Genomic DNA, 12389 nt, shown 5'->3' with positions numbered 1-12389 from the left:
AATGTTGCTGTAGGCCTCTTGGTAGCCTCCCAGACCAGTTTTCTTCTCGTCTTTTCATCAATTTTGGAGGGACGTCCAGTTCTTGGTAATGTCACTGTTGTGCCATATTTTCTCCACTTGATGATGACTTCACTGTGTTCCATGGTATATCTAATGCCTTGGAAATGCTTTTGTACCCTTCTCCTGACTGATACCTTTTAACAATGAGATCCCTCAGATGTTTTGGAAGCTCTCTGTGGACCATGGCTTTTGCTGTGGGATGCGACTAAGAAAATTTTAGGAAAGACCAACTAGAGCAGCAGAACTTTATTTGGGGTTAATCAGAGGCACTTTAAATGATGGCCGGTGTATGCTGACTCCTATTTAACATGATTTTGAATGTGATTGCTTAAGGCCTCATGCACACAACAGTTGTTTTTCTCGGCCTCCGTTCCGTTTTATTTGCGGATAGGATGGAGACCTATTCATTTAAATGGGTCAGTAAAAAAATGCTGATAGTTCATCCGTTTGTGTTCCGCGTCCGTTGTCCGTGTTTCCCTTCAGCAAAAAAAAATAGTGCATGTCCTACTTTTTTCACATTTGCGGACAAGGATAGGCATTTATTACAAGTGATCTGTGGAAAAAAACGGATCCTCCCAAAAAAACGGATGCCGCATCCATTTTTTTTAGTGGACGCACAATTTACAGACGCAAAAAACAACTGTCGTGTGCATGAGGCCTAATTCTGAACCCAGCTACATCCCCAGTTATAAGAGGGTGTGCACACTTATGCAACCACATTATTTTAGTTTTTTTTCTTCCCTCCACCTAAAAGATTTCAGTTTGTTTTTCAATTGAGTGGTACAGTTTATAGGTCACATTAAAGGTGGAAAAAGTTCTGAAATGATTTATCTTTGTCTCATTTTTTTACATCCCAGAAACCGGACATTTTAACAGGGGTGTGTAGACTTTTTATATCCACTGTAGGTGACAATTTTCTTGGAGGTTTGAGGAAATTCAGCAAACTTTAGGAACAAAAATTGAGGTATGGAGACAGCACGTCCTTCATGTGAAGTTTATTTCAGGTGCAACGTTTCAGCAATAAGCTTTTTTCAAGCTGGCTTATTGCCGAAACGTTGCATCTGGAATAAACTTCACATGAAGGATGTGCTGTCTCCATACCTCAATTTTTGGATATATGAATTTCCGGCTTATTAAGGGAAGCTCCCCACTTCCCTTGTAGACGCGCACCCACTGCTTTTTTCAAACAGGAGTGCTGTCTATTCTTTTTTTGGATTTAGGAACACGACACACTATGTGGGAGTCACAGAGGTGGAGCTGATTGTATTCTGTACAAGCACTCCTCGTGCTGGTTACCTGCTTGGACAGCACCTTCATATGAGCTACGCTGCCCCGGCAATAAGCTTCCAGCAGCAAACCAAACTGCACGGACACAGCGGGGATGTGCATTTCAGCCCTATAGCCAGGAATATCAAAAAGAGAAAGACTTAGAAAAGCAAGTACAAGACCTGATATCCTTATGCCTATCCAATAATATCATACCCATGGGCCATGTTCTCTGTTTCTAGCTTCACACAGGTTATATATGCAGCCCCAATTCATCCCTTTCCCATGTGTGCTAAGAGGCTTATATGTCCTGCCAAGTCAAGCACTAAGAGGCATTTCTTGAATTCCTTGTACAATGATTATGTGGGCTTCCCATAGGGGTCTATCCATCAAAGTCACAGGAATAAACTGCAGACTACATGGTGATGGGAACACTTCGGTTACATGTGGGCTGCTGCAATAATCTGCAGCATTTATCAGCCATTAAATTTGGATATGCAATGCAAAACAGGCATGTCCGATCATCTCAACTAACCTTCAGAAGGCAAAGAAATAACAGAGATAGGGATCAGCGAACTTGTGTTTCAAGTTCGGTGTAGAAGGTTCAGGTTCGGGTTATCTAAGAATTCCATTATGGATTCCGCTACCACGGACCATAACTTATGGTCATTGGTAGCGGAATCTAACACGGAATTCTTAGATGACCCGAACCTTCAAACACAAGTTCGCTCATCCCTAAACAGAGACCTTCAACAGTAGTTAAGACAGGGGCATGTATATGGGGGTACCTTAAAAAAAAAAAAAACAGCTGCCACATAGGCGGGCACTATTATAAATGGCACATGGTGGATGCAGAGGTGCCCTTTACATTGGGGCCTGAGCTTCAACTTACTGCTCTGATTTCTGGCTAAAGTAATATAAAGTTGGCTGGACATACAAGTCTCTTTGCACACATGGGAAAGGGATGAAATGGAGCTGCATAATAGTAATTTCATATCAAGATGGCGAATCTACGGAAAAAAAATAGCATGTAATGCATAGCAACCAGCAAGAAACATATACACACACACAGGCATTGACAAAAAACAAAATAACAAATCTCACACCAAGAATTTTATGAAATTAAAGTAATGACGATATATGTAAGTCACCGACACCACTACAAACAAAGGTGACGCTGTCAGAAAGCGCGGGAAACATAATGGGCACGGTGACACCAAATGTCCTTCTACTAAGAGGCCAGAAATGGTCCAGGCAGAGACGGGTATGTAATGAAGTGTCTGGATGATGGACAACAAGACTGTGGCAACTGCTCGTGATGTCTGGCCCATCGCTGAGTCTGTTCGCTGTGTGTGTGCCCAAAACACCTGCTAACAGCTAGGTTACAATGGCCTAGATGGCAGACAATTCATTAAAATGTCCATCCCATTTTTTTCTGTCCAATAATGTCTTTCTGTTGTAGAGGTATGTCTAGCAGTAAACAATCTCTCACCAAGTGGTACACTACCCAAAAGTAGCCTCTGAGAGCCTTTTTATAAAGCAGTGGAACAAGCACATTTACGCCCACTTGTGGCAATAGCTAGTGTCTAGACCACACCTGGAACCATTTACATATCTGCCGGAGACCTAACTGCATGCCGAGCTTTGGAGTTCTTTTTCTGAAGGAGTGTATTTATGTAAAGGAGTAGTTGGCAGAAATAGTTTATATAATGTGTCATTTGGATATAACAGCAGTGTACATATAAGTGAGGAAGAAACATATTCAACTTGATGAGCGCCTATTATTCTGCTATATCTACCGGTAGATATATGGTCAGCAGAGGCCTAGTCCATGGAGAGTTTTATGTCTCTCCGTTATATTGCCAGTCATAAAAGAAGTATGTTATAAATCATAGACCCTTCAGTGTAAAATAATCCCATCTGAGCAAATAGACCATTCTATAATAGAACGACAAGATCACTGGATATAATAGTGATTCTGAAAGGTGGTTTTCTTATAAATTCAGAGAAAATCAAGACCAGCCGCTGCGTTTCCTTCCCAAGGCACTATAATAACTACGTCTGCTTCCACAAATGATTCCATATTTATACTGCCTGAGATCTAACCTCTCATCGTATCCTCAGAGGAATAGCTAGAGGCAGAGGAACCCCAGCTCACAGAAAATGAGCATGTCCGAGTGACTAAAACCTCAGATTTAAAGGTCTAAACTGGTATTTTTACTCCAGTATGTTTGATACCAGACAATTGCTTTAACAAATGCTCTATTGGAGATCAGCTACAAATAACATCTCCTTCTGGAGGACCTAACACGTGCACGTACTTCACAAAAAGCTGGGGGGTTTAAATGAGAGGGGTGTAATGCTTCATTTGGTCTGTGATGGCGCTGCAGGAGAAGCGAACATTTGCTTTTAGATTCCCTACAGATTACAATGGATTGTGTGGGGTCCAAGCTGCAGGACACCCTGCGAGCATCAGGACAACCTTCTAATAAAACGGGATCATCCAAAGCAGAAACCCCTTGGACTATTATGCAATGCCTATTCGACATTCCCCAACTACTGCACATAGCCTCCAATGTGTCTTAAAACAAGTACTGCACATACTTCATCATACAGCACCCAGTACAGCTCTTTCTTTAAAATTATACATTTTTTAAGTTTGGCAGAAATACAGATTGAGATGGAAATAGGGATGTAACTATAACAGGAATGCCTTGAAAATATCAGAGAAATCAGCAAAGACTCATTTTATAAGATTCCGTTGTGGTGAACATTTGACCTACCTGGAGAAACTTAAAGAGGCTATCCAGTTCTTTAAAACTGATGGCTTATCTTTAAGATATTAGGGGAGGCAGGCCCGGCTCAGTCATCATTTTCTAGGCCTGTTTTAGGTGTAGAAAATGGTCTAAATGTAAGACAGCTCGAAAACCGTCTTACATTTAGAACTGGCGGAGGATCTGCCCAAGTTATGTAGAGGCCGGCGACTCTTGATAACTTTGGCGGATCCACAGGGGTTATTAAGACCGGCATCTAAAATGCTTGTCTTAATAATTGTGCCCTATAATTTATAAGGCTGAAAAAAAGACATCTGTTCAGCCTGTTATCCTCCAAGTTGATCCAGAGCAAGGCTAAAATCTACTTGAGGTAGAAGCCAATTTTCCTCATTTTAGGGGAACAAATTCCTTCCTGACTCCAATCAGGCAATCAGAATAACTCCCTGGATCAACGACCCCTCTCTAGTAGCTATAGCCTGTAATATTATTACCCTCCAGAAATACGTCCAGGCCCCTCTTGAATTCATTTATTGTACTCACCATCACCACCTCCTCAGGCAGAGAGCTCCATAGTCTCACTGCTCTTACCGTAAAGAATCCCAGTCTTTTCTTTTAGTAGTGGCTGCGCCTGGTATTGCAGGTCGGTTCCATTCAGTAAAATGGGATGGGGCTGTAGTAAACTGTAATACCAGGCACAGCCGCTACTAAAAGCACAGAGCTGTGCCTGTTAACGTCCCCCCCCCCCCTTCAAACAGCTGACGAACCCTCACAATCTAATAATAATATCCTATCCTAGATAGGCTTTCAATCATTATAAAAATCCATTTAAACAAGAAAAAAAAAAAAACATAAAATACATTAAATATTGCAGCACAATATCAATTACGGCTTTGTGACTAGGTTGTGTGCATGACCCAATCTATCATTTCACACTGACTATGCTGCGATGGGTAATAACTACATTGTAAATATATAAACCAACCTGAGATGCCAGAAAAGGAACTGCCCGATTCTGCGATTAGCTAGCGCCCGCTCAAGCAGGAAACGTGAGAGTGCGCAGTCCAGGAAAGGCTCGTACTTGAGAACTTGGACCAGCTGCAGCAAGTACTGGGATAATTCCTCATCACTGATAACACACAGGGGGGTGTAAGAAAAGGGACTGTCAAGTTCAGAATGTGGAGCATAACAATCCATGTAACATACAGGGCCCAGGCTCGCTGAGATGTGGGTCATGAGCTACTCCTCGCAGACTTGGTTTTTCCTCTCAGTAAATGCATATAATCTGTAGTCTATTGCTAAGCAGCGGTTGAAGGGTAACTTTAAAGGGGCTGTGCAGCGATTTATATTGATGACCTATTCTCAGGATAATTAGTGTTTTAATTAGTGTGAGTATAAAGCTTAGCCTGCTCTCCCTCACTCACTGGAAGCCATTTGGCACCAGGAGAGGTATAGTGTGGACACTCATTGCATTCGTTGGTGGCCATTTGGCACCAGGAGAGGTGTGGCGTGGGCTCGGCATGCATGTTGGTACCTGCATTCTCTGGATATAATGGAGGCCATTTTGGCACCAAAGATGATAAAAACTAAAGCAGGCCCAGCATGCATGTGGAACCTACACTCCTTGAATTGTATGGCAGCTGTCATGGCACAAGTTCCGTCTTACAGAGATCGCCTTGACGTGCGGCAGACGGGCCCAAATAATTTTGTACAAAATGTATTTGCCAAGCATCTCTAATTTATAAGCATAGCATTAGCAATTATAATACATTTTTGTACTTTATTTGGTTTGCAGAGAGCTGTTGCATTGTTTGTTCTATTCTCAGGATAAGTCATTCATACCAGATCGGTAGGGGTCCGACAGCCGGCACCCCCGCCGATGAGCTGTTCGTCTTGGAAGTGCCGTGTAATACTTGAATTCACTTGAATGGAGTAAGTAGTGTAATGACACTACGCCGCCCCCCCTAGAGGAGACAACACGTAGTGTAAAGACCAGGAAGCGAGCTTGCATGGAGCGCCGCCTCCTCGTCAAACATATGATCGGCGGGGGTGTCAGGTGTCGGACCCCCACCGATCATCAATATCAATTGCTGCACAACCCCTTTAAATGCTGGTGCACTAAACCTAGAAAGTAAGGGCTTACCTACGAAAGCATATCTACGGCTGTCTAGCTCAGGCTTTTGTATATTCCCGAGGCTACTGATATATGAGCGATACAGATCTTCTATCAAGGTAAAAGGCTCTTGTTAGGCGGAGTTCAGACTTCAGTTATTTGGTCAGTTATTCCCATCAGTTATTGTGAGCCAAATCCAAGTACGGGTCAAAATACACAGAACAGGAGCAGATCTTATCTCTGAGTAGGCTTCACAATAAGTGGTGGAAATAAAGGACCAAATAACTGAAGTGTGAACCTGGCCTTAAGGAGGACTATTTTAGTAACTACTTGTATAAGAACAGATGCTCCAGAATTGTTAGTTATTACATGGGGGTTGCAATTAGTTACTAAAACAGGTACTGTAGTATATGGCAAGTCTGTCATGGCATGTTATAAGTGGAAATACCCAAAATGATACTATGCAATACAAACCATGATCTTGTATGGTCTACATTGGTCTGACGGCTGGTACTGTTAAATATCACACACAGGCAGTTTCCATATACAAGGATATGTGGACCAAGATAATTTCCTTTGCTATAACTTGCAGTTGACCACCTGGTAAACTAATGTAAACTTCCATCCGTGGTAAGCATTTTAAAGGCAACTTAATCTGCAGGCAGCACGTTATAGAGCAGGAGGAGCTGAGCAGATTGGTATATACTTTTGTAGGGCTTTGAGTCCAGGAGGCGGTCCTATCAGTGATTGACAGCCTGCCCTCTATGACTGTGTATATCTGTCAATCAATGATAGGACCGCCTCCTGGACTTCAAAGCCCAGAATGAACACGGAAATAATTGGAAAATCTACAAGTTATACTGAACCTTTTCCCATACAACTATAGGTCAATCTGCTCAGCTCCTCCTGCTCTATAACATGCGGCCTGCACCTCAGACATCATGTTCAATGTGAAAGGTTCCCTTTAAGATAATAGACAGTGTATGTATTGATGATCTGCATGTATATATCTCAGACTATGAATTGACCTACCTCATCAACCTCAGACAGTTGACAGCGTATTCCCTTACATACTGGTCAGGGTAGTTGAAATCAAGCAGCTCTAGAGCATCTCTGGGAGGAAGCTTGGACCAAATCTGCAGCAACGCCTGAAGCTGCAAGGAGAAAATTACCGATTAAAGGGTTATTCACTTCGCAGGGAAGGGGGGCCATTCGGTCACTGGGAGCAAACCATTCCCAATAAATGACCCCTTAGGATGGCATGGTCACAGTTGACCACAGCACATGAGGGGTTAAATATCAGAGGGGAGTTCATAGTCTTTATGAAGAAGGGGGTTTACCCCCGAAACACGTCACAGTTTTGGAATTAAAGTTGAAGTTATTCACAGAAACTTGGAGTCCGGCGCTGGTGGTTATTGTAACCATTGGGTTGAGACATTTTTGTGCCGCGGACCTCTGATCTGCAAATTACCTGACGCCCGGCTTCTTCCTGGCGAGGATCCATAACCTGCAGCCATTGTGACTCCCTCTGTGCACTATGGGGTACATTTATTAAGACCGGCGTTTTAGGCGCTGGTCTTAATAAAGGACCATAGCTGGCGGTGGATCTAAATTATGAAGAGGCGCCAGCTTCTCCATAAATGACCCCCTATATGCGTATCTAGTGGTGGGTGACTGTTCTCAACCTGTAAAGGTAAAGGCAATACCTACAGCTGACCATGTGTTATTACTCCTGGCTTTACTGTACTACCCTATGTGGTGCTCGGAGTTGAATTTTTCTATTCGTTTTGGCAGAGAAAGGACTACTTTCATACTAGCGTTAATATTTTCCGGTATTGAGATCTGTCATAGGGTCTCTTTGTCCTCATTCATTATCAATGGATCAATATCTATTGGTGTGGGTTTCTTTGGGTATTCATGTTCCAAAAACTTCACCATGTACTACAGCCATAGCCTACATGTCTCTATCAGATCCTACCACCACAACCTTGGTATCTCCATTGTGTACCAGTGCTGAAGTCCCAATCACGTATTAATACCAATATACCTGGCCAGGTTTTAGCCTTGATATCCTGCTATATACACCACGCTGCATTGGTTCCTGAATATGCTGAATGCACTATGACCAGTCCTGCTATGGAGCGGAGGGAATTTTCCAGACAAAAGTTGATTGACCCCCATTCTGCGTCTTCTAACTTCCCTGTTTATCGGTTCATTGTCTGGATGTCTAATGGCAGACCGGTCAGGAAGTTGTTGTGTATGAAATGTGGCCACACTTTCCTCTCATTGCACCTGGATATCTAGATATAGAACCACGCTGCATCTAAAATAGGGCACAATATTCTGGTCCAGGTCACCACTACTCCAACTGAACAAAATACAAAGCAATTTTCTCTGCAAAAAGGTAAAAAAATAAAATAAAATAAAATAAAATAAAAATCGATGCGACATACAGACAAAGGCTGCGCGCAGCAATCCAATAAGAGCTACGAATGAAAATGACTAGGGTATATGTCAGAGACAAGAAATCGCGTTTCAGATCAAATAAGAGTTACAAAACGCTTGATCCCACCAGAAGGCGGTCATGAAACCGTAATGTATGTTAATCATACTTCTAAAAACACTTAAAAGCTTCCAAGGAATTAAAATGGGTCTATGGTTACCTTCTACACCCCCCCTCTATACAAAACTGAGGCAAATTGTGATTGGAGGAAATGGTTTCTTACGTCTTTTGGAAAGCAAATTTGCAAGCCGTGGTTTGGAAGGAAGCAGAGGTCTAAGTGACCTGACAGGCGCGAGGAAATTCCAAAAATACAGCTTGCAACATGTTTACATTCCTCTTCTGCAAATCTGGAAGGGAAGTGAAGGCTACAGAGGAGCTCTGTGACCAGCAGAGATAATCAGCCATCAAAACGCGACGCCCAGAGACCAAAGGATGTCTAAAAACAGCTCTGCACCCATACGACCTCCAATCATTGCGCGCAGACAGGAAACCATCCTATTAAAGCCTATTCCAGCTGTGTTTTCTTTTACTGTAAAATGCCAATTTCTTTGTTTCTGCTGACATCAAATCCTCTGAAGAGTTTTAGAAACAGAAAAGTAAATGTTGCTCGTTGAGAATAATCCACAAATATGATAAGCGGGGAATATAATAAGAAGTTATGCGCTTTTGGCCTCATGCACACAACCATGTCCGTTTTTAATAAAATACGGATGCAGCCTGCGTGCCGTCCGCATTTATATATATTTTTTGAGGACCCATTGACTTCAATGGGTCCATGGTCCGCATATTCTCTCTTTTTGCGGAACCGACGTACAGATGTGGAAGTCAATGGGCCAAAAAAAAATGTGAATGCAACGCGGCCGGTATCCGTATTTTGTGGATCCACAATTTGTGGACCGCAAAATACATATGGTTGTGTGCATGAGGCCTTACAGTATGTACTAAAACTCTGATATCAAGTCATTCACCAAACACGGTTACATGCATGCTACCATGGTGGAATCTGGCACGCTTGAGGTCAAGGAATTGGCATATGGTGATATAATATGGTTCCCGCATGGAAGAGTGAAAACCAAGAAACCAGATGACTAAGGCCAAAGACAATGCTGGCCAAAAGATAACAGATTTCCTCATGCTTTCATTTCCATGCGGCAAGCTTCCCCTCTGTACTATGAACGATCGTTCGCCCCTATGCAGGGGGCAGCACATTTTGCTCGTTTGACAGCGGCAGTTATCGAGAACCAAGCACTCGTACAAACGTTCATTCCCGATAATTGGTCCAATAACCATGTAATGGGCCCTTAGCTAAAGGGGTATCCCGGTTCATTGGACTGAGTCGGCTTTGAAAGCAGTGTCTAATATACTCTATATACATTTTTGCACTGTTCTCTAATAATATCTAGTTACTTCTTAGTCTCCCTCTGCCTTGTTTACTCTCCTGCCTCCCTTCGTTACGACCTGTCTGCTCTCTCCTGCTTCTGGTCGAGCATGCTCAGTTTCTCTGCTCTGTGAATGAGCACTTTCTTTCACCTGGGACTAGCTCTGGTCCAGGCTTCTCTGCTCTGAACCTCCTGACAGCGGATCCTACAAGGCATGTAAGGGAGCGGTGCTCTACATCACCTGAGGCTTGCTGAATATTCCTGACATGTAGCAGTAAGCTGAGGTTTTGTTGCAGCTTTTTCGGTTTCTTTTCTCCACTTGCCTGTGCAGATCTTGCTCAGTGTCACTTGGTCCCTATCTGCTTCATTTGTTACTTGCTGTTTTAAACTGCTTTCTGGGTCTTTCTGCTGGTATGTTTCTGCCTTTTACATAGCCGTCTGTCTGCAGTTGTCGGTTTCTGTATTTCTGCGTGTCTGTCAATCTGTCTGAGCCTGTCTGTCTGCTTTTCACGATGTATCTCTCACTATTTTCCATATCTCTCTCTGTATGTATGGTCCCGTCTATCCCACGAATATCACATGACAGAGGATGCCCTCTACTGTGTGTTTCAAGAAAGACGCAGACCAGGAAGAAGAGGGGTGCATCATTTAAAAACCGAGTCACTTCAGAGGCTGATATGCACCACGTACACACCAACGCTGCAGGAGTTACATAACCAGAATACCCCTTTAATTCTATGGAGCCAGGAAGAAAAGAGACTGCCTTGATGTCTCATTTTAAGGTGACAGAACCTACAGCGAACATGTCCGATTCCTCTTCCCCAGGGCTCAAGCATTAGGCAAAGGACTGGTGACCCCAAAAGACTTTAGATCTGCTAACCCCTGTCTAATGGTCCTCTGTTTAGGGACAGCTCCAGGGTATCCTTTAAGGGTAATTAACAAACAAACAAACACCAAAGGCCGCCATTCCATACACCCTAGATACTCCTTCCCCATACACACTTACAGTCTGCCCGTGTTCTCAATAGGCAAAGTAAGCTCCTGTGAGAACAGAAAGATCGGGCCTGACTCTTCGGGACACCCCCACACACATCAGATGGTTGTCCGAAATCAATGCGTTTGGCCCACATTCATCTAACATATATGACCACTTTTAGGCCTGGGCTACACTGCGACCTTTTGTAGCGCGACTGTTTTTAACTATTGAACCACAGCTGCAGTTCAATCCTGTGGACTGCAGCGGTCATTTACTAGTTAAAATCAATCAGTTGTGCTACAAAAAGTCGCAGTGTAGCCCACACCTTAGCTTCACAGGTTTCCGGGACTAGGGCTACACCTAAACGTTCACAATACATATTTCACTGCGGCATCCGCACGGTTTTCTTTTTAGTCTGGTTTGTTTTTTCAACTCTTTTTTTTTAACCAATGGGTGCATACCTCAGTACATAACTTCAGCCCATGGTTTTTGGTGCGGATCTGTGCCAAAAACCATGCAAAAAACGCCAGAAAACGTACAGAGCAGTTTTTCTACGCTTCTCGTTCTTTTCAATGGGAGATTCAGTGTGGATTCCGCACCAAGATAGGGCATGTGGTTTCTGTTTTCCTTGTAAAAAAACAAAACAATGCTGCTCGTCACGGAAATAAATGGGAGGCTGATGGAATCGCGGCCAGATCAGCGCCAAAAAACTCCATGCGAGCTGGCTCAAATATTTAGTGGCAGGACTCTTTTCTATAGAGTGATCAAAACATTAACACGAGATTCTCAATATTTCCAAGCGATTACCATGTTCCTCTATGGAGGAAAAAAGTACTCACTACTCTATACAATCTCTCAGAAATCCCAGTATGTAGAAATGAAAAAAAAATAAAAATAATAATTGCTTTTGAGAGATTTTCAAGCTACTTGATGTATTCCTGTGGAAAGCAATGTCACAGCCATTTTTGGTAGTGAGAGAGGAAAAAATCTAGTCTTATCCGTGGGTCTCTAGACATGCAGGAAGGCTTTGTATACATTGGCGGTATATGCTCCCAGTGTATACACCAGTGAGAGGCCATAGAGAGCCACCTGTCACCCATAGGCTTTGGGTTTTAATGAATGTACTGTGGAGTGTCCTTAGTCTTAGCCTCAGTTGGGTAAAAGAGGGGCCTACAGAATCCAGATACATTTTATGTATACTCCAGGGGTTTAACCTTTTCCTGGGCTATAGGTAAAATGGGGTGCTCAAACTCTATGTGCACTTACTGGTCTCTCTGAGTGGCACTAGGTAATCGGGGGACAGTCCTCACCCTAGTGAGGC

At 43.1% G+C, this 12389-nt stretch overlaps 1 protein-coding gene across 5 annotated transcripts in view; it reads right to left on the bottom strand.

Moving 5' to 3' along the window:
• PIK3CB (phosphatidylinositol-4,5-bisphosphate 3-kinase catalytic subunit beta) overlaps window positions 1-12389 on the bottom strand; it is a 168332-nt gene that overhangs the window by 20464 nt on the left and 135479 nt on the right. For all 5 annotated transcript variants that reach the window (XM_040427834.1, XM_040427838.1, XM_040427835.1 and 2 more), the window contains 3 exons: window positions 7243-7364; window positions 5083-5226; window positions 1357-1456 (listed from right to left, as the gene is read on the bottom strand). In XM_040427834.1, the coding sequence (XP_040283768.1) occupies window positions 1357-1456; window positions 5083-5226; window positions 7243-7364 (366 nt within the window). The remainder of the gene's footprint in view (window positions 1-1356; window positions 1457-5082; window positions 5227-7242; window positions 7365-12389) is intronic.

This window comes from Bufo bufo, chromosome 4 (genome assembly GCF_905171765.1).
Source record: "Bufo bufo chromosome 4, aBufBuf1.1, whole genome shotgun sequence".
In the NCBI taxonomy this organism is placed as follows: Eukaryota; Metazoa; Chordata; class Amphibia; order Anura; family Bufonidae; genus Bufo; species Bufo bufo.
Note: the sequence above shows the minus strand (reverse complement) of the source record. Positions and strands in the feature narration are given on the sequence as shown.